Source organism: Protopterus annectens, chromosome 2.part1 (assembly GCF_019279795.1).
Source record: "Protopterus annectens isolate FY-2018-M chromosome 2.part1, PAN1.0, whole genome shotgun sequence".
NCBI lineage: Eukaryota > Metazoa > Chordata > Ceratodontiformes > Protopteridae > Protopterus > Protopterus annectens.
This window is the reverse complement of record NC_056729.1, coordinates 688,229,816-688,250,062: the sequence shown is the minus strand read 5'-3', so window position 1 is coordinate 688,250,062 and position 20,247 is coordinate 688,229,816. Positions and strand designations below refer to the sequence as shown.

At 39.1% G+C, this 20,247-nt stretch overlaps 1 protein-coding gene across 2 annotated transcripts in view; it reads right to left on the bottom strand.

Moving 5' to 3' along the window:
- The window catches only part of NFXL1 (nuclear transcription factor, X-box binding like 1), a 1,793,512-nt gene that overhangs the window by 1,288,277 nt on the left and 484,988 nt on the right, over window positions 1-20,247 (bottom strand). For both annotated transcript variants that reach the window (XM_044062425.1, XM_044062424.1), the window contains exon 10: window positions 1,125-1,247. In XM_044062425.1, coding sequence (XP_043918360.1) covers window positions 1,125-1,247 — 123 coding nt within the window. The remainder of the gene's footprint in view (window positions 1-1,124; window positions 1,248-20,247) is intronic.

Sequence of the window (20,247 nt, the reverse complement as noted above, 5' to 3'; positions counted from 1 at the left end):
ACCAGTCAGCAGAGTCCATAAACCGATTTTAATAAAGAATAAAACACATGAACGCAGCCACATAAAACATATTGTATTTTAGCATTTTTTAACCTGATTTTAAGAAGCCTTTTAGTCCTTTTAACATGTTTGTGATGAATATTTATGAGTTTTACGATAATGATGCCTTAAAGATCTGCGGTGGTGGTGCTGCAGTAGCGTTGTCGCCTCACAGTAAGACGCTGACCGGTTTGACTCTTAGCTAGAGCGTCTTCTGCGTGGAGACATGCGTGAATGGGCGTACCTTCGTTGAAGGTTGTGCATTAGGGCTGGTAACTCAGCACGTAAAAATCAACTGCCAATCATTAGCGGACCGGAGTTCCGCTGTGGCGACCCCTAACTGGGAAAAGGCGAAAGACACAACAACAACGATAATGATGTCTTAACGATTTGTCTTTTTGTATTGGTCAGTTTGTTTGTCAGGATGCTATATAACCCTGAGTTTGACTGTTAGATCCACATCTGATGAAGTTTGAAAATTTTGTTTTATGTGGCTGCGTTCATGTGTTTTATTCTTTATTAAAATCGGTTTATGGACTCTGCTGGCTGGTTTTGACTCCTTGGTACCTTGGATCTGTTTCTTGGTGTTTGTTGGGTGCCAATTTGCCTCTTTTTTATGTTTATCTTAGAGTTAGAGTCTAGGTCACATTCCCTACATGTCAAGGTGTGCATGGTAGCAGAGCTCTGTTGCAAAAATCCTTTAATAGTATCACTTACAGTTTCAGTATTTTCTGCAACTGTCATTCATATTTTACAGTTCACAGCTGCAGAATTCATATTTGTGCATCTTGCACTTTCAGTAGGCAGTCTTTTAAAGCACTTACACACAACAGAAGTCAAACTTCCTCATCAAGTTCAAAAGAATGTTGAAGGTTTGTCTCTTAAATAAACTACTATACTGAAACCAGATATTTTTATACTACTAAAACACTAAACATTATTTTTCTTAAAGTAAATAAACACTCATGGGAGACAAAACAAACAAAAAACAAATCACAACAAATATTTTTAATTAAAGTTGAAGCTCTCAAGGCATTTTTTATACATGTTGATGTCTGCTGACAATCCCATCATCCAAAGCTTACCTTTCTCTTGCACTGATGTCTCTGGCAGTCCCTCATCTTAGTACATTTTGAATCACACAAGTACTCTTTATGGCATGGCATAAGCTTGATATGCTTTTTGCAGCGACACTGTTTTTCTACAACCTAGAATTGAGATGAAATACATATGGTTATCTGGAACACAAGAAAAACTGTCTATACACATAGACAGATACACGTGTGTATACACTTACATACACTCGCATATATATATATATATATATATATATATATATATATATACACACACACACACACACACACACACACACACACACACACACACACACACACACACACACACACACACACACAAATCAGCTTTAGATTACCACTCCTTTTACATAGTTGGGCAAGTACACTTTTATTAAGACACTTACACAACAGCAATCTTTAAAAACAGAAGACTGTGGCAATAACAAATACTGTGTTCAACAAGCTTCCATTTCTTTTCTTTTTTTTCCCAAATCTTTGTTTTTATTTTTTTGTTGTTTCATTAAACAAATTGTTAAATACAATATACAGTAACAGGTGATACTACATTGAAAGTAAACATTTACAAAGTTACATAAAGCAACCGTTCATTCTAGTAATTGACAAGTACCTTTAAAGTTTGTTTTTCTCAATATGAAGAGAAACAAGGATTAACAGCAGAACAAGATGAACAGACATATGAGAAATATGACAATATTAACATTGTTAATATACAATGTAGCTTTTTGTACCCACTCAGAATGTATTTGATAACTATACATTGTTAGAGAATACAGGAAAAACACAAAAACAACAACAAAAAACTGCTATATACAACTATTTACAAATAGTGCTACAATATGACAGGATTCTAATTACAATTACCAAGACATGATAATTCTTATCTTTGTATGCATCTTATATACAGGTAACCATTAGAGAGCACAGCGGAGTAAGATTCTGATGAGGAGGAGACTGGTGGCAATACTACCAAAGGACAATATATATAGAAAAACATTGTTTGCTATGTTAAGATGCAATCAAGGGTAATACTCTAGAACCTGAGGTATTAACATTGTTAGTGGTTAGTTTATGAGATAAAATATACTTGGATGCCTTGCTCTTAAAGTTGTCCCAATCTAGTTTAGATTAATCAGTTCTGCGTAACATACAGCGTGATTAACATGAAAAGAGCAATCTGTATCTTGAGATCACAGTAGAGGTTATGTCCGCATGGCATATAAGAAGTATAGCGAATTCCCAGGAGAGAGTGGATTTACATTGCCCATTTTTTCAACTTTGATCCTTAGGGAATTCCATAGATTATGAGCATATTTACAGTCCCACAGAATGTGTAGGAGGTCAGCTGTAGCTGTGGGACAAAAAGGACAAAGGGGTAAAGTGTTAGGAAAACAAGAGTTTAAACGTTCTTGAGTATAGTAAGCATTATTATTAATCATTAACTGGGTATATAATGGCTTCTTAAAAGGGGCAAAACTGTTTGTGTGGTTAACTGCTTGGGAGAGATGAGCATCTGTCAGGTCAGGGTTTTTGTTTCTCCAATATTGTGCAAATGTAATAGAGGACTGGCATCTAGCTGTAGAGACTAGCTTGTAAGTGATTGAAAGCATCTTCTTTTTGGTTTTTAGACATTTCAGGAGTGAAGTAGCCACGCTTATTTCTTCTTGTAGCTTATATGGGAAGCATCCTAAGGTAGAAATTAATTCTTTGATTTCACTCAAGATTATTGTGCATTTGCTATTTAAGTTTTATTCTGCTACCATTAAGCGAGTTGGTCCTTAAGATGAAAGAATCCCACACAGTTAAGATTTTAATTTGAGGGAATTGATCTAGGTTTAGCACTTTGTTACCCAATTTTAGATTTGGGTTCAGGTGAATGGGATGTTAATCTTATGCTTAATTAGATTATTTAATGTCTTTCAATAAAGATTTATTTATTAAGGGTAATGCTTTGGGGTTTATTTTACAACTTTTCACATGAGCCTGCCAGAGATCAATCCATTGAGGAAAGTGAGTTATTGCATTTGGATTATGGTCTGCGATTAGTAAGATTCTACAGATTATGTCATAATACAATCTGAAATCAGGCATCCCCAGTCCTCCCTTGTTTTTTGGCAGCATTAATCTTGATAAGGAGATTCTAGGATTTTTAGGGAACATATACATTTAGTTAAGGTTCTGTTCATTTTTTTGAAAAAGTTTTGTTGCGACCCTCAAGGTCTTTTTTACAGTTTTAAACCACATTTGCAGTAAAAAGTTCCCAGTGCAAGCTCCATTTAGCAGGCTGAGGCTCCCTTGCAAAGTTCCATATTAAGGAAAGTAACAATTATCTCCCTAACACCAGTAAACGCGTCTGCACCTTTTCTGGATGTTTTTCAACGTCCTGTGTACAGAGGGACGAATTATGCTGTGGCACAGCACTATTTCCTTCCTTCATGCAAGGATTCGCTGGGTAATGGATTCCCAGCTCAGAAATCATTGTTGCAGCCCACCTTAAAAGGATTCAAAAGGGGAAGGGAATGGAAAAAAGAAAAAAAGAGGAGGAAGGAAGGAAGGAAAGAAAATGGAAAAACAAAGCAGCAAATCAGCGATGAAATCAAAGCAGCACATTCACTGACAGCATCGGAGATGTTCACCTTCTACAAGCAGCCTGCAACTGCTCATCAAGTCAGGATAAATGCAGTAACTTTAAGTTAGCATACCTAAAGCTAACTGACAACAAAAATTAATAGCAAGCAGCTTCATTAACAAACAGGAGCTGTTCTTCTGTATGTAATATGCTCAATAATATGCTAATGGAAAAGCTAGTGTGGTTTGAAGTACAATTTAATGACTATTTCCTAGCTATAATTTTTTTTTTCTTTCTCCTTGGAGGTCAAGAAAATGGACTGCAATGTTGCATTTACTCAGACTTTTTAGTGTTGTCTTGTTCTGTGACATGGTCTATTGTAAAAAGTCTTTTGTTAAGAGAGAGTATCTGACTGAATCTAACAGTTTACAAGCCAGTCTACGTTCTTTACAGCAGTTTGGTCTGAGCATTGTAAAACTGTAATGTAATGTAACGCTGTAGCTACATAAACTATGCAATTAATAACAAATACCAATTTCTTTGCATTATGTAAGCTATAGCAACATATCGTAGCATTTAAGGGACACTATGTGAGGTGGTGAAGGTTGCACATCTTGTGTCTTAGTGTTTGTATATAATAGGTATCTAGTTTTATTAGATTTGTTTACATTGAAATGGCTTGTAATTATTTAAACTCAAATCTTATTGCAATGTCCTGCTATTTATCTGCTTTACAAAATACCTTGTTAATCTTTCTCTTAGAGATCGTGGGTATGTGCTTAGGCACAGTTAGGGATCCAAGAGATTTTAGTGCTACAAAACATCGAATCTTGCCATATTTCTACCCAAATCCTTCTGATGACTTGAGGAAGAAAACATACTTAGAACCACATTTAATTACACTTTACATCTGTTGTGTGTATTTATGCTGGGGGAGGTAGACTCACGGAATGTGAAGGGTTTGCCTGATGTTAAAAAAAAAGATACTCCTCCTCCATTTACTGTACCAATCCCAGGCAAGCATTATATTTCTCCAAGAGACCCACCTGTTAAATGATGATTGGAACAAAGACAGGGCGAGACCCTGGTTAACCAAAGTTATTGCCTCGGGTAGAAAAAACAACTCAAAGGGATTAGCTATTTTGATTAAAAAAATCATTTAAGGAGGGGGTTGTAGACTATGGTGCACATACTATTGGTAGATTGTGTTATTTTAGCTGCATTGATCCCATAACCTATAAACCCACACTTTTTCTAAATATATATGCCCCCTGCGTAAACCAACAAGACTTTATAGTTCAGATCTACAACTTACTGTCAAAATTCCCAGAACATAATTATATAATAGGGGGTGATTGGAACATGGTTAGTGACCCTCTAAAATAGATCCAACAAAAATAAACAATAACCAAGCTTTAATTGCCTTATATCAACTAACACTAGAATTCACCGTAGTTGACCCCGCTCTCTCAATCAATTCAATAATGCTGACAGATTCACATTTTACTCACCATGCTATAAAGTCATGGTCAAGGATCGACTTTTTTCTGATCTCAGATTCCATCTTAAACGAAAAAACTATCTATACAAACAGTCTGAGATTTCTATCAGACCATTCCAAAATAACTCTGAAGCTTTTTCTCTTAAATAATACACCTAAACAAAACAACTACCACTTCTGGTCCCCAACTCCAGATCTTCTTAAAAAGGAAGAAATAGTTAATAAAATCAATACTTATATTAGATGAACTTAATACTGACTTATTAACTTCAGACATCACTCTGGACATTCTGTGGGCAGCCACAAAAGTTAAAAACCATGGGCTGATGATCCAAAAGGCCTCGTATTTAAAAAACTTGCTACAGAGAAAGAGACCGAAATTAAACAGAAAATCCAAGAAATTGAAAAATCGCTCCAAGAAAACTTCCGCCCTGAACTTGAAGCCCAACTCATCAACCAACAGAAATAATTATATCATTTGCATGCTCAAAATCTCTCATTCAGAGAAATGAAACTCCTAGACAATTACTCTGAAGAGAGTTAACAGCCCTCTAGGTTATTAGCTAGGCTCAAAAGTTCAACAAGACCCACAAAAGCACAAATAATCAAGATATAATATGTATCTTTGAAAATATCTATGAAAGAATACATGGACCACAGAAGAAAACAGATCCACACTCTCATAACTCCTCTTTTAACGCTATTACATTCCCCAACATTGGAAAGCACCAGTTTGAAAATCTAGAGTCCCCTCTAAAAACTGAAGAAATTATGGAAGCAATAAAGAGTTGAAAAAGTAAAAGCCCCAGGTCCTGCTGGGTTTACTTCGAATTTTTATAAAAAGTTTGCCTTGAAACTTGTCCCTATCCTTCTTAAAGTCTTTGATCATATTTGTAAATATGGCTTTGCTGATTTATATCAACTCTAAAACCTTCTTTGTTCATAAACACAACACTGACAAATCTAATCCATCAAATTATAGGCCTACTTCACTTATCAAGGTAGATGTCAAAATTCTGGCTATGACTCTAGCCAATAGAATTAAACAAGTCATCCATACAATTATATCCCCAGAGCAATCAGGATTCAAGAAGGGAAGACAAACTTGGGACAGTACACTTACCCTAGAAGCAGCTATACAATTTACTGCAAAACACAAATTCCCCCTATACCTTATGACACTGGATGCTACAAAGGCTTTAGACAGAGTAAACCATGAATTTTTATTCTTAACTCTACAACAATTCAACTTTCCAGACAGTTTCATAAATATAATTAAAATCTTGTATAACGCTTCATATACTATGCTAGTAATCAATAAACTACACTCATCCAAAATAGCACTAGACAGGGTTGTCCCCTCTCACCATACCTCTTGAACATATACATTGAGCCCCTATTCTTATACTTAACGGAAAAAAACTTTCACCGTATACCCAACATTCCAGGGAATAGTCTTGCTTTTTCAGCATTTGCAGATGACCTTATTATATCAGCTTCCCAACACTGATCTTACTAAAGTCCAAAATACAATTGAAATCTTCTCGAAAACGTCCAACTACGAAATTAACTCCCTCAAAATCTCTTATTTTTCCAATTGATCCGAACAGTCATAAAGAAGCTCTTTTTCCCATATCCCAAATAAAGCTGAACTACTTAAATATCTAGGCATACTATTTGACCATAATCATAAAAGCCTTACAAAATAGTCTCCTTAGAGTATGGTTGTCCATAGAGAATGATTTAAACAGATGGAAAAACATGAAATTCTCCTTCTTGTCTAAAACAGCAATACTAAAAATTAATGTTCTACCCAGAATACTGTTCCAGTTTAATGCAACAAGCTTCCATTTCTTAAGATCTGGACAGATTCAAGTAGTAGGATAAATCAAGTCTTACACCTTCAGAGGTGCAAGACTCTCCCATACCTCGTTTATTTTTCACTCACTTTTTTTCCTTAAAGCCAGTATGCCATGTGTGACAGTGCACCTGTAGTAAGCAAATATTCAGTGCTCAATCTAAAATGTGTATAAGCAAACCACAGTATAGGAAAAGCTATGAACATTCTCAAGCAACTCATACAGTTAACAGTAAGATTTTCTCAAAGGGAACTATTAAGAGTACAGTACTTAAGTAAAGCGACCGTTTGGTAACACAGTCTTGTCAAACTGTACAAACATAGGTTTTGACAATGTGCATTTCCTGTACCTTGGAGTGAGAGAGGCCTTAATAGTAAACCACAACCACATATGCCCAAATGCACCTGTGAAATGGATCCAACAATCCTTAAGTAAAATTAAAAGGGACTCCGCCAAAGGCCTTAATGAGCTGAATGATTATTTTCTTTTTAAACCAACTAAGGGAAATGATTACCAAACATTACTGTTACTGTTTCAATGAAATTTAAAATTGCATATGCTCCTGAGCCATGGAAAGTTGGATCCATCACCCCATTTCACTAGGGTGGTGGTGTTACTTACCAGCATACTTGGGAAATGCTGTGTGTGAACATTACTGCTCTTTATTCCTAAACTTACTTCAGGAAAAGGATATTAATCTGCACAGCTTCGAAGGTAGCCGTTCTTGTCTTTCCAACTTTTTTTCCCTTAATGCTTTTTGCCCACAGACCAGTCAACCACCAACTCCCCCCAATCAGACATGAAGTCATTTTTCAGAGTCATATAGTAAGGATTGTAATTTAGGTAGTCATGAAGGTTGCCTGGGTCCTCACCATCCTGGCAATGATGGAATTTGTTAATTTTGGCCTAACCCCCTCCTCTGGGTGAGTGGGACAACAAACGCCTTCCTTTACACAAATACATACTCCTCTTACACTTGCTTGATGAAAGCTTGTGCCAAATGGAGACTTTGTGCCACGTTAAAGACTAAGCTTGTGGGCCTGGTTCCTTATGCAGAAGAATTGCTACAGCCTATGACTGGGTCTGTCTTCTAGGATGGGCATTCCTATCCTCCCTGCCACTACTGTCAAGCAATTGAGTCACTAATCGAACACGAGGCACCTCGAGTCACCCAGACAGTGTTCAGGACAGTATCCCCGCATGCCATTTGAGATGCCTGTTCTTGTCTTTCAAATTTGATAAGCTTTTATAGAGTAATGTCTGGTTCAACTGATTGGCATTGCTGTTGATGTTGGTTACACAGATTTGGCTAAAGCCTTTGTTTCAATCCCTCATGTTAAAATGCTAGATAGAGTAAAGAAAAGTTTAACTAAGTGGCAAAATAATTCTAAGTGCCCCCTTTCTGCTATTAGGTGGCAGTATTAACTATGGATTACTTAGCTCTCCAGCTCTTGTAGCTCCTGGAGTAAAGAACACCATATGTTGAGCCTGCTTTTCTTTTGCCCTCACCTCCGTACTTTTTCCCTTCAGCCATAAAAGGATATCTCTGACTTACCTGTTCACTTACATACCTTACCGATTGTTTTTCGTTCCTTCTTTTGCTTCCCCCAGCTGGGTCGGGCGGTGTATTGTGCGCAGGTCATAACCTCTAGCTATTCCACCACTATGTCCTGGTACCCCCCCCCCCAGTGTACTACATTCTAAGCTGTGTTTTTCCCCTCCCATTTCAATGGGAAAACACATGTAGGGGTCAGCTTTGACTGGCGCCATTTTTAAATCTCAATATTCGCGGTGGTACAGTGGTAACATTGTTACCTCACAGCAAGAGGTTCTCCTGTTCGATTCTCGGCTGGAGTGCCTTCTGTGTGGAGTCTGCATGTCCTCCCCGCGGTCGAGTGGCCTCCAAAAGACATGCGTGAATTGGCTTGCCTTTGCTGAAGGTTGGGCGTCGGGCTGGCAACTCAGCACCATAAAAAATCAACTGCCAATCACTAGCGGACCGGAGTTCCGTTGTGGCAACCCCTAACCGAGAAAAGCCGAAAAGACAAACAACAAACTACACACTGTATGCATATCCCTTTCCCTCCACATTGTGTGCTTACCAGTAAGTAGCGCTATTTTACATCATTTACTGTTGTCTTATCTAACCATAGTTGCTAAAAACTTCTTTAGCTTTGTTGTTGCTAGATTCGTAATTATTAGTCTTGTGATTTATTCAACAGTACTTCACAGTGGCCTAATGGATAAGGCATTGGCCTCCTAAGCCAAGGATTGTGGGTTCGAGTCCCATCTGGGATGATATAATCTTAGGGTTGGGAGGGTGGCCTAATGGTTAAGGTGTTTGCCTTGTAAACACAAGGTGCAGGGTTTGAGTCTCACAAGGGATAATTGGCTAGGCTTAAAATGACTCGCAAGGGCAGTTAGCTTAGTACTAATCTATGAACCTATGAACAAGATTTGTAATTATTACAGTCTTGTGATTTATTCAATAGTACTTCACAGATAAGACACTATATGTATCGAGTTAGAAATGCATTATGTGACTGTATACCACTATTTTTCTTAACTGCCTCTGCTGCATTAACTATAACATTAGCGAAGCTAATTTCCTACTTACTACTACTTGTTTCCTATTTATTCCTAAATCTCTCCAAGACATTTGACACAGTCTCTCACTCTAAACTGATAACTAAACTCTATGACCTTCATCTCTCTACCCTCTCTATAAACTGGTTTTCTAGCTACTTATCTAACAGACAACAATCCATACGCTGGCAAACTGTCTCTTCCCAGTTTCTTCCTGGCAATACTGGTGTTCCCCAAGCCCCTACTTTGGGCCCTCTCCTGTTTAATATTTTCACCAATAGGTTACACTCTACTAACCTCTCTACACTTTTACAATATGCCGACAACTCCACCCTTATCACCACCGCCCACAGCATTCTTGTACTCCTTGCTCTCACACAAGACACTTTCTCTTTTGTCAAAACCTGGCTCACAGATAATCAACGAATACTAAATCCTAAAAAAATAAAATAAACTTCTGCTTTTCCTCCCTAAAACACTGGCACAACATAAACCCTCTTTCTCCACCACCTCCCTTAACAATACCATCATCAAACCTGAATCCCATACAAAATTACTTGGTGTTACTATTGACGAACTAAAATTCGACATACATATCCATAAAGTATAAAAAAAAAAAAATCATAAATTGCCTTCACCCTCCATTAACCCTCCCTAGCCTAGTCTCTCCTCTTACCCTGTCTTCTGTATGCAGCTCCAGTCTTTACTAACCTTCAATCATCACTTCTTACCAAATTAGAGCAAACTTACAATAAAATAGCTAGATTTACCGCCATTCTCCCAAACAAATCCTACCACTGCCTCGCCCTTAAGTCACTACGTTGGCCTGAATTCTCTAAACAGCTTCTTCCACAATTGCATATTACTCACTTCATCCTGTATAACCCCCACTTCCTGCCCCTCCATCTCTAATATTGTATCTCAATATAACCCCAGACGTCTGCTTCGTACAACTGGCGCACAACTTTTTGAGATCTATAAACCATCTAAAACTATTGGAAAGTCTCTTTATACTCTGTAGCTCACACCTGGAACACTCTTCCTGTTTATACAAGACATATCCCCCACAAGCTCCAATTCAAACTAGAACTTAAAAACTATCTACAAAAAAATGGTCATGTTCTTGTCAGTCTCTGACCTGATAACCAATAGTTTTCTTCCTATTGCTTACTCTAATTTTTTCTCTTTTCTAATGACACTAATGCAACACATCTTTATTTTGTTTCTTGAAAGCTTTTTTGCATATCGTTTATACTACTGCAATTTTATTTCTATTGCTGAAACAAGTTCAGTACTGTACTGTATAAAACAGAGGATTTCATCTTATGCATAAAGTTATTGTAAATAGATCCATTGTACTTTTATTTCAATCGTGTACAACTACAATTGAATTTGGAGCTTTTTCCTCAGGTCTGCACTGAAAATGGGCCCCTGGCTCAGTTGGACCAACCCGATTAACAAATGACAATAAATAAAATAAATAATTAACTCTTTCATGGATTAGTAACTGGCTTAAGGAATGACCGTAATTAGGGACTCTACTTCCCATAAAAACAAGACTTGGGTGTTAATGACCAAAATAGCCTACAATGGTTAATGGATGATTAGTAAGAATGGGCAACAACCAACCAAGTACTGTTTAACATCAATAAATCGCGGACTATGCACTTGGGTACCAATAATCAGCATTAACAGACAGTGGAGGAAAACAATGCCCACACACACACACACACACACACACACACACACACACACACACACACACACACACGTAGTAAACCAACAAATTCAGCAAAAGGGCACTATGAAGCTGAAGACATCAAGAGGTAAAAATCCACTAATTTTACTACTGCTTAACTGGATCACCACATTTTCATCCTCTAGAAAAGGACTTCATCAGATAAAAAATACAGTCCAAACTTGTGCCCTAAATACCCCAACCCCTCACAGTTAAATAATTATACAATTAAACAATTAAATTTCTCTATAACCCTAACGTTCCGTTATAATACACTACAACTATTATCAAAATATTCAATCCACCTTATCCTATATAAAAAAATCTAAAATACCTAATTTATTTAAATACATTACAAAATATAGTGCGTGGGAAAGACTGTATGCAAACTTAAAAGGAAAATGTATTAACATTTAAATGAGGTACAGAATAAAGAAGAGAAAAATGCACTGTATAAACACACTCTGGGTTGCAAATATGCTAGTTTTACTTTCTTTGTGTTGGAAGAAATAGTCCAAGATCCAAGGGGGATCCTGGGAGACCAAATAGAGTATAGAGAAGTCTACTAGCAATTGATTCTTGAGGCCAATAGACTACCAGGGTTGAACGAAAACATCTCCCTGGGCCAGTTTTAAATTAAGGGCTGCTAGACTATAAAAAATTCCCTAGATTAACACCAATTTATTTATTTCAGTGAACTCTGCCCTCATATCCTTTGAATTTTTAGGCTGCCACTGTACAAAAACAAGTGGAGTTTACATTTTTACATAATATTTTTCACTCTAGCAATGCATTTGGGAACTGTATTTTTAATCTTATCCCACTAGATGGCACTACTGTTTAACTTTATTTTTTGTTTTTATTTAACAGTTTTATATTGATATATTTATTGAACAAAGTAGTTTTACAATGTATTTAAATAAATAAATTAGGTATTTTAGATTTTTTGATAGGATAAGGTGGACTGAATATTTATTTTGGTAATATTTATATTGTGTTATAATGGAAGATTAGGGGTATCTAGGAATTTAATTGTTTAATTGTGTAATTATTTAATTAGCTGTGAGGGGTTTTGGGTATTGACGGCACGCGTTTGGACTGTACTGTTTATCTGATGAAGTCTTTCTGTAGAGGATGAAAATGCAGTGATCTAGTTAAGCATTAATAAAGTTAGTGGATTTTTATCTCTTGGTGTCTGAAGCTTCAGAGTGTCCTTTTGCTGAACTTGTTGGTTTAAAAATCAGTATTACCCATACTCTTTAAATTATGTACTGTCGTCATCCAAAATTTATTGTAAAGAGCTGTGGATTCTAGATTATATATTTTTGTATAATTAAAATTATCTTACATACAGTCTCCTGAGGGAATCCTATGGTAATGCCTCAGTATACAACCTAAGTGATGGCAGAAAAGAACCCAAGGGCCAGCCCACCCACCAGGTCAACAAAGAATAATGAAATCAAAATAAATACAAAAATAAATATAAACTACTGAGAAGGTCTCATCTATATTCTTCCAAGTCAAATCTGTAAACCTTACAAAACTCAATGATATTTCCCTAAGTAAATATTAGAAGTAAGACAGTAGTCAGATTTGGAAGGGCTTATTGATTTAGTATGGTTTGTATAAAGGACTTCTAATTTTGGCATTTAAATGCATCAAGGGTGAAGTCCTGTGTGCAGTTGCTAGGTTAAAATTTGCTCTGTGCATCATAACTTGTCCCATGAGAGAAATAAATTTTCCAACTAGAGTTGTGGTGGGATGAAATAAACTACAGTGGAGGTAAGATCTGCTAGTAATCTCTGTTCCTTTAAATATCAGTTAAGACACCTTTCCAGAGGTGAATATTTACAAGTTAATATCTATCACACTCTTCAGTAACCTCTAAGGTTCTACATTTGTAAACAAAACCTCAAACATCGCTAAGGCTTTGAGTTTAGTTCTCATGGCTGCCAAAAAAAAGCAATTACTAGAAAATGGAAATCAAAGTCTAAATAAGCTGTATGGAAATGGAATCTTTATAAAAGGGTAGGAGCAAAGTGCATAGAAAAAAATGGAAATTGTGGAAACAATACATGCTGAATAATATTTTGGTGGAGGAATAAGGTTTAAGGGAAGACAGGAATCAAATGAGCTATATAATGTCTGACTGACAATGACTGTATAGAAGATTACTGGTGATGTGTAATGCTTACAACTTAAAATGTCAATATGGTTTGATTTCATTTATATCAATGTATGATTGTCTATGTCATAAGTGATAATTCAATAAAGCCTACAAATGTTCCCTTGGTACTCTGCTGGTGCTCTATCGGTGAGTTTTCATGACTGCTCCTCACTGACAGGTGATACATTTTGTGAAGCCTCTGAGGTACAAACACAGATCCTACTCACTAGGCCCTTCATATTTTTTGTCCACTTCTCCTGTCCTCTATATTACCTGTTCCCTCCTGTCCTCTCCCTGTTTTCTGACCACATCAACTTACCTAGCATTATGGATGGACAATTTCCCACAGTTTCTCAAGCCAGCCAGGTTGACATGGGCATCCTCAGTAAATGTAGCAATTGCCTCATGTACACGGACAACCCACTTCTAGTCCACATAAATGCATCTATATCAAGAACCTAGAACCCAGACTCTTTCACTTATCAGTCAGTCCATCTGATACTAAGCAGGTTGCCAGCATGCACACACCACCTCCTGTACCTCCCAAACCAACAACACATAAACCTACACATGCAGAGGTCCTTGCAAGAAGCTTACCTAAACATCAGAGGCTTCCCAAACACAAACACAAGCACACTTCACATAATACATCCTCTACAGAACATAGTACACATAATGTATCACACACCAGTGCCTCACCAGTCAAGTCCCTAAGGCATACCACAAAAATAAACATCTTGATCATAGGCAACTCAATTGAGAGACACACATATGTCCCTCTCACCAGGATGGATAAGGAAAAGTTCACGGTCAGCTACCGGTCATGTTCCAGGATCTGCCACATCACACACACACACTCAAGTCTCTCAACAACAGGCACTGTTAAGACTGTCATAGTTCATGTTGGTGTGAACAACTTGAGATGTACCTCACTGGACTACAAGAGAGACGTGACTGAGCTCTCGGATTAGGCGTCTCAGGCAGGTATGTCCCAAGCCTTAAGCAGCATTTTACCTTCACCTAGGATGATACCTCAATACAAACAAAAAATTATCAATTTCAACAACTGACAGTTTCAGGTGCCATTCAAAGGAGATCCAGTATCTGTTAGCTTGAGATGACATGGTCAACAGACCTCGATGTTTTGCCAGAAATGGTCATCTGTCACCCCTGGGATTTTGGTTACTGGCTAAGGCTATTGTCATCCCCATAGTGCTTTTTTATGCAATGTCACAAGAACAAAATACCGATGTAAAATATCAAAACAACCTCAAGGTTATGCTGATAAATGCTAAACCAGTAACTGCACTCACTGGAAGCAGTCCTCACCTTAGAAGATGCTGACATTTGTGCAGTCACTGAGACCTGGATTAAGACTGTGGAGAGCATCCCAGCTATACTAAGGTTACATTTCTTTCCGCATGTTCAGATCACAAGCTGAAGACTTGAGAACTAAAGGAGGTGGTGTAGCAATATGAAATATTCATTAAAGATAAATACACCTGTAGATTAGTTAAACAGCACAATTCCCTTGAATTACTTCAGCTGCAATTGACTGTAGGTAAGACCCCCTCCTCAGGTTATTGACAGTTATAGGACCCCCCCCTCCATGAATCAAGGACATCCACATAGCCTACTTGGATCTACTTGAGTCAATCATGATACAACCAAATACCCTGGTTTTGTGTGACTTTAATTACTTGTCCATAGACTGGGTAAATTATACATGTTCAAACTCACTTGCTCAAAGGTTCCTGGACTTTAACGCCAGTGCCCTGGACCAGCTGGTTGACACACCCACAAGGGGCTCAAACATCTTGGACCTGGTACTCACAGTCTCGCTAGAAGTAACTATAAAACAAAACCTCCCTTAGCACAACTAGACTAAAAATCTTCTCCAAGGCCAATTATAACCGCTTACATGATGACATAAATAGCTTCATAGCCCCTCCCCCCACTGATGGAACAGACACCTATGCGAAGTTATGCACCAATGCTTTATACAAGCACCTGTACAACTGTACTGACTCTGCCGTACTTGATAAAACCAAAGGAAGATCTTCAAGGAAAAACAAACCTGCTTGGTGGACAACTGCCATTAACAGGCTATACAACAGGAGAAAAAAAAACTACTAAGAGCAGGAAGGAACGGTCTGAAAACTGGAAACACTCCCTCCTCAACTTAAACAAGTAAATAAGACTCCTAGTAAAGTCTCCAAAAGCTAACTAAGAATCCAAATTAGCTTCCCTAACTAAGGATAACCACAAGGCGTTCTTTATTTACATCTGTAACCTCAAAGGTAAGGCCCAGACTTGCGATGAACTCATAGTTAATGGTACTACATGTACAGAGCCTGTGGATATAGCAAACCTGCTGGTTAACAGGTTCAGTGAAAACTTCTTTCCCCCATCCCCGCCACATATACAACGAAGCATCCAAACACCTGTCCCCGGCCTAGTATCTCCGAACAGCAGGACTTAAATGCCCTTTCCAAGGCCAAAACGCAGGCTTATGGGACCAGACAACATCCCAGGCTGTGTTCTACATGGGGTAAAAACAGGAAGTAGCATCAGCATCAAGCAAGCTTTTCAATCACAGCCTAGGCACTGGCTTCATCCCAATGGAATGGAAAACAGCTACAGTCATCCCTGTGCACAGAGGGGGTGCATCCACGGACCACAGGAACTATAGACTCATTAGCCTGACCAGCCTTATCTGCAAGGCCATGAGACGAATCATCATGGACCTTATTAACAAAGATACAGGAAATCTCCAAATGCTCGATCCCCATCCAGTTTGGCTTTGTCTAGAGGAGAGCATGTCTGTTAAACTTGGTGGACTTCTTCGAGACAGTCACCAAAGCCCTAGACAAGGGCAAATCTGTGCATACGGCCTACCTAGACTTAGCCAAGCCCTTTGACACAATCCCCCACGCAGGCATCATTGATAAACTCACCCATCTGGGTATGAATCCATATACTGTCAGGTGGGTTGCAAACTGGCTCACTGATAGAACTCGTATCATCAAAACAGGGGACTCAACCTCCTCACGCAGACCTGCAACTAGTGATGTTCCACAGGGATCAGTTCTGGACCCCTACTGTTCAGAATCTACTTCTCCGAAGTACAAGCTAAAATTAAAGGACTGTGACTGACAAAGTTTGCTGATGGTTGCAAACTGGGAGTGATCACTGAAACCTCTAGTAATATCAACATCCCGCAAGAATGTCTTACGCAGACTAAATGACTGGTGCCAAAGTCATGGTCTTAAACTTAATACAAAAAAATGCATCATCATCCCCTTCGGTAAGGGTGACGTTCCTGCAAATTACCACAGCAACAGCAATACCCTAAGCACACAGTCAGTGGTGACAGGTCTGGGCACACAGGTCGACGGCAACCTTAACTTCGATCACCATGTCTCCATAGTGGTAAGAAGGGCATTTTTTTTTTATTGCTCATCTCATAAGCAAGGGCATTGCCTCCAGGAAAAAAAAAAGGTTATAACCCATCTGTTGTCTTCCCTCATCAGGCCAACAATAGAGTACAATGCTCCCTTTGGTATGTTCCTTTCCAAACACCTGCAGCAACTGAAGAGACCACAAAGATTCCTTAGTGAAGAAAATTCAGGGTCTTCAAGATCAGTCTTATGTGGACAGACTGAAAACTTTGCCACTTTACTCGGAGTCGTACTGCTCAGAGGCGACCTGTGTCTTGCATTTAGAGCAATCTCTGTCCAGCTCTTATAGAAATGCTGCACATTCGCAAGTCTTACGGCACATGGGTCACTCGCTCAAAGGACCTTAAACTGGTATGACATCAGCAGAACTTGCTAGAGAGAAATTTGTCTACAGAGGTCGCCCCATCTTTGGAACAAGCTTACTATTCATGTTAAACCAAGACCCTCGTTGGCCCTATTTAAGTGCAATTTGGGCGATTGGATGGGTAAAGTACAGTTGTGTACCTACCATAAATGTAGATGTTAGAGTGTATTCACTGTTGCAGTCATTACAATTGGGTTATCATGCTGGCAGGCTACCCGCAGTCAGCCCGAGTTCCAAAGTCTGGGTCTGGTGTCAGTTGCTGTCGCCTCCTCCCTGACGTCAGTGCGCCAGGGGTATAAAAGATGCAGCCAACACCATTTTCTTCAGTTTTTCTTGCCCCAGATGTCAGGTGCCCCTAAAAAGGTAGGCTAAATCATGTCAATAAGCATGCATACACAAAGAACAACTTTTCCTTCATCTACAAGCAAATACACCACATAGGTTGTATAGAATAGAGAAGTACAAATAAGTCTTAGCAAGGAAAAGGGGGATGGTGGAAGGGTAACCTGGACTGCAACAGTGAATACACTCGAACATCTACATTTATGGTAGGTACACAACTGTACTATGTTCATCGTGTTTCACTGTTGCAGTCATTACAATTTGATTGAATCCCAAAACTAGGGTTGGGAAGTTGACTAAACAGGATTAGGAGAGGCTATCAGGCCCTGCAGAACTGCAGTGGCAAAGCCTGCCCTGGATTTAGAGTAGAGAAGTAAGTGATGGTGCTTTGTAAAAGTATACACTGAACTCCAAGTTGCAGCCTCTAAGACGTCTTTGGTTGGTACTCCTCTGAGGAAGGCTGCTGAAGTGGCTGCTACTCTGGTTGAATGTGGCCTAATGCCCTTAGGCACTGATTTGCCATGCTGTGAATAGTAGAAATGAATGCAGTGGCCTATCCACTTTGAAACAGTCTGTTTTGAGATGGGCTTTCCTTGTGATCCTGCAGCATATGCCACTAGACGTTGTTCAGTCTTTCTGAAAGATTTGGTTCTGTCCAACTAGAAGCGTAGCTGCCTGTGAATGTCCAAAGAATGCAGAAGTTTCTCACCCTAATTCTGTGGGTTTGAGTAAAAGGTAGGCAAATGAATTGTTTGGTTAAGGGCCACACTGGACACTACCTTAAGCATAAATGTAGGGTTTGTCCTTAGAGAAACCCTGTCAGGATGGAAAATGATAAAAGGTTCCACAGCCATGAGTGCCTGTAACTCTGAGACTTGTCTAGCGAAGGTTATTGCTAGAAGCAGAGCTGTTTTCCAGGATAAGAATTTTATATCAGCTGCAGAGGCTGGCTCAAATGGAGGCAGTGTGAGTTTTTCCAAGACATAGCTGTGGTCCCAAGCAGGTATTGGTGCTCTCCTTGGAGGTCTTATGTTTTTGGCCCCTCTGAGGTACTGCCTTAGCAACAGATGATAAAAAATAGGTGGTTCTGTATTGTAATGAGCTGAAATGGCAGGTGCGTGAATTTTAATTGATGAAAAGGAAAGGCCTTTATCCAGCATCTCAGTTAAGTAGTGCAAAACCTGAGGAATATTTGGAACAGTCGTGTCAATACCTAGTGCCTGGTTCCAAGCACAGAATCTCTTCCAGTTTTTCTGCATAAGACTTTCTGGTGCTAGGCCTCCTGGCCTCCAAAATAACATCCATCACTGCTTTAGAAAGAGGTGTGTCTTGAATGGCTACATTATCTGCCATGCTGCCAGGTTTAAGGTCCTGAGTTGGCTGTGCAGTATCTGACTGTCTTGTTGGGTCAATAAGTGAGGAATTTGAGGTAATGTCCAAGCTGGGCATTGAGACAAGCTCTTTAGGATTGGGTACCAATGCTGACAGGGCCAGTCTGGGGCAATCAGTATCATTTTTGGCTTCTCTTGTCTGACCCTGAGGAGTACCTTGGGGAGGAGAGGCAGAGGAGGAAAGGCATATACTATTAGGTTTTTCCAGCTGAAAGATAGAGCATCCACTTTCCATGCTTGCTTGTGATAAGTCCTTGTGCAGAATCTCTGTAGTTGGCAGTTGTGAGGGGAGGCAAATAGGTCTATGTCCGGGCATCCCCAGTTCCTTGTTATCATGCTGAAGACTTGTGGATCCAATTTCCACTCATGGAGATCCATTAGGTTTCTGCTTAGTTCGTCTGCCACAGTATTTATCCTTCCTGGCAGGAATTGTGCTTGCAGATGTACTTGGAAAGTCAGTGCTGTGTCCCACAAGCTTATGGCTAGTCTGCAGAGGGGGTAGGAATGCGTGCCCCCCTGCTTGTTTATGTACCGCATGACTGTAGCATTGTCCGTCTTTATCAGTAGTTGTCCTGGATTAAGTTGATCCTTGAAGGCTGTCAGGGCATTCTGAACAGCTAGTATCTCTTTTTGATTGACATGTAGATGCATTTGACTTGTGGACCATGTGCCCTGAATACATCTTCCTGCCATAGGGCCCCCCCCCCAGGCATAATCTGATGCATCTGTTGTCAATGTCTGCCTGGCTGTGGGTAAGGTGAATGGCTGTCCCGTGTTGAGGTGACAGGCTTTTGCCCACCATCAAAACTCCTGTTGTAGGCAGGGAATGAGGGTAATTATTGTTTCCAGGCTGTGGCAATGTTGAGTCCAAACACTTTTCAGATACCATTGAAGTTTCCTCATATGCAGTCTTGCATATGGAATTAGCAGTATGCAGGATGCCATGAAGCCCAAAGCCTGCAGAATTTTTCTTGCAGATAACTGGGTCTTTGTTGCCAACATTTTGAAATAAGCAGTCAGTTGTTTGTGTTTGTATGGCGTGAGATAAACCATCTGGGCAGTTGTATTTAAGCTTGCAACCAGGAATATTATCTCTTGAGAGGGTACGAGCTTTGATTTCTTTTCATTTACTG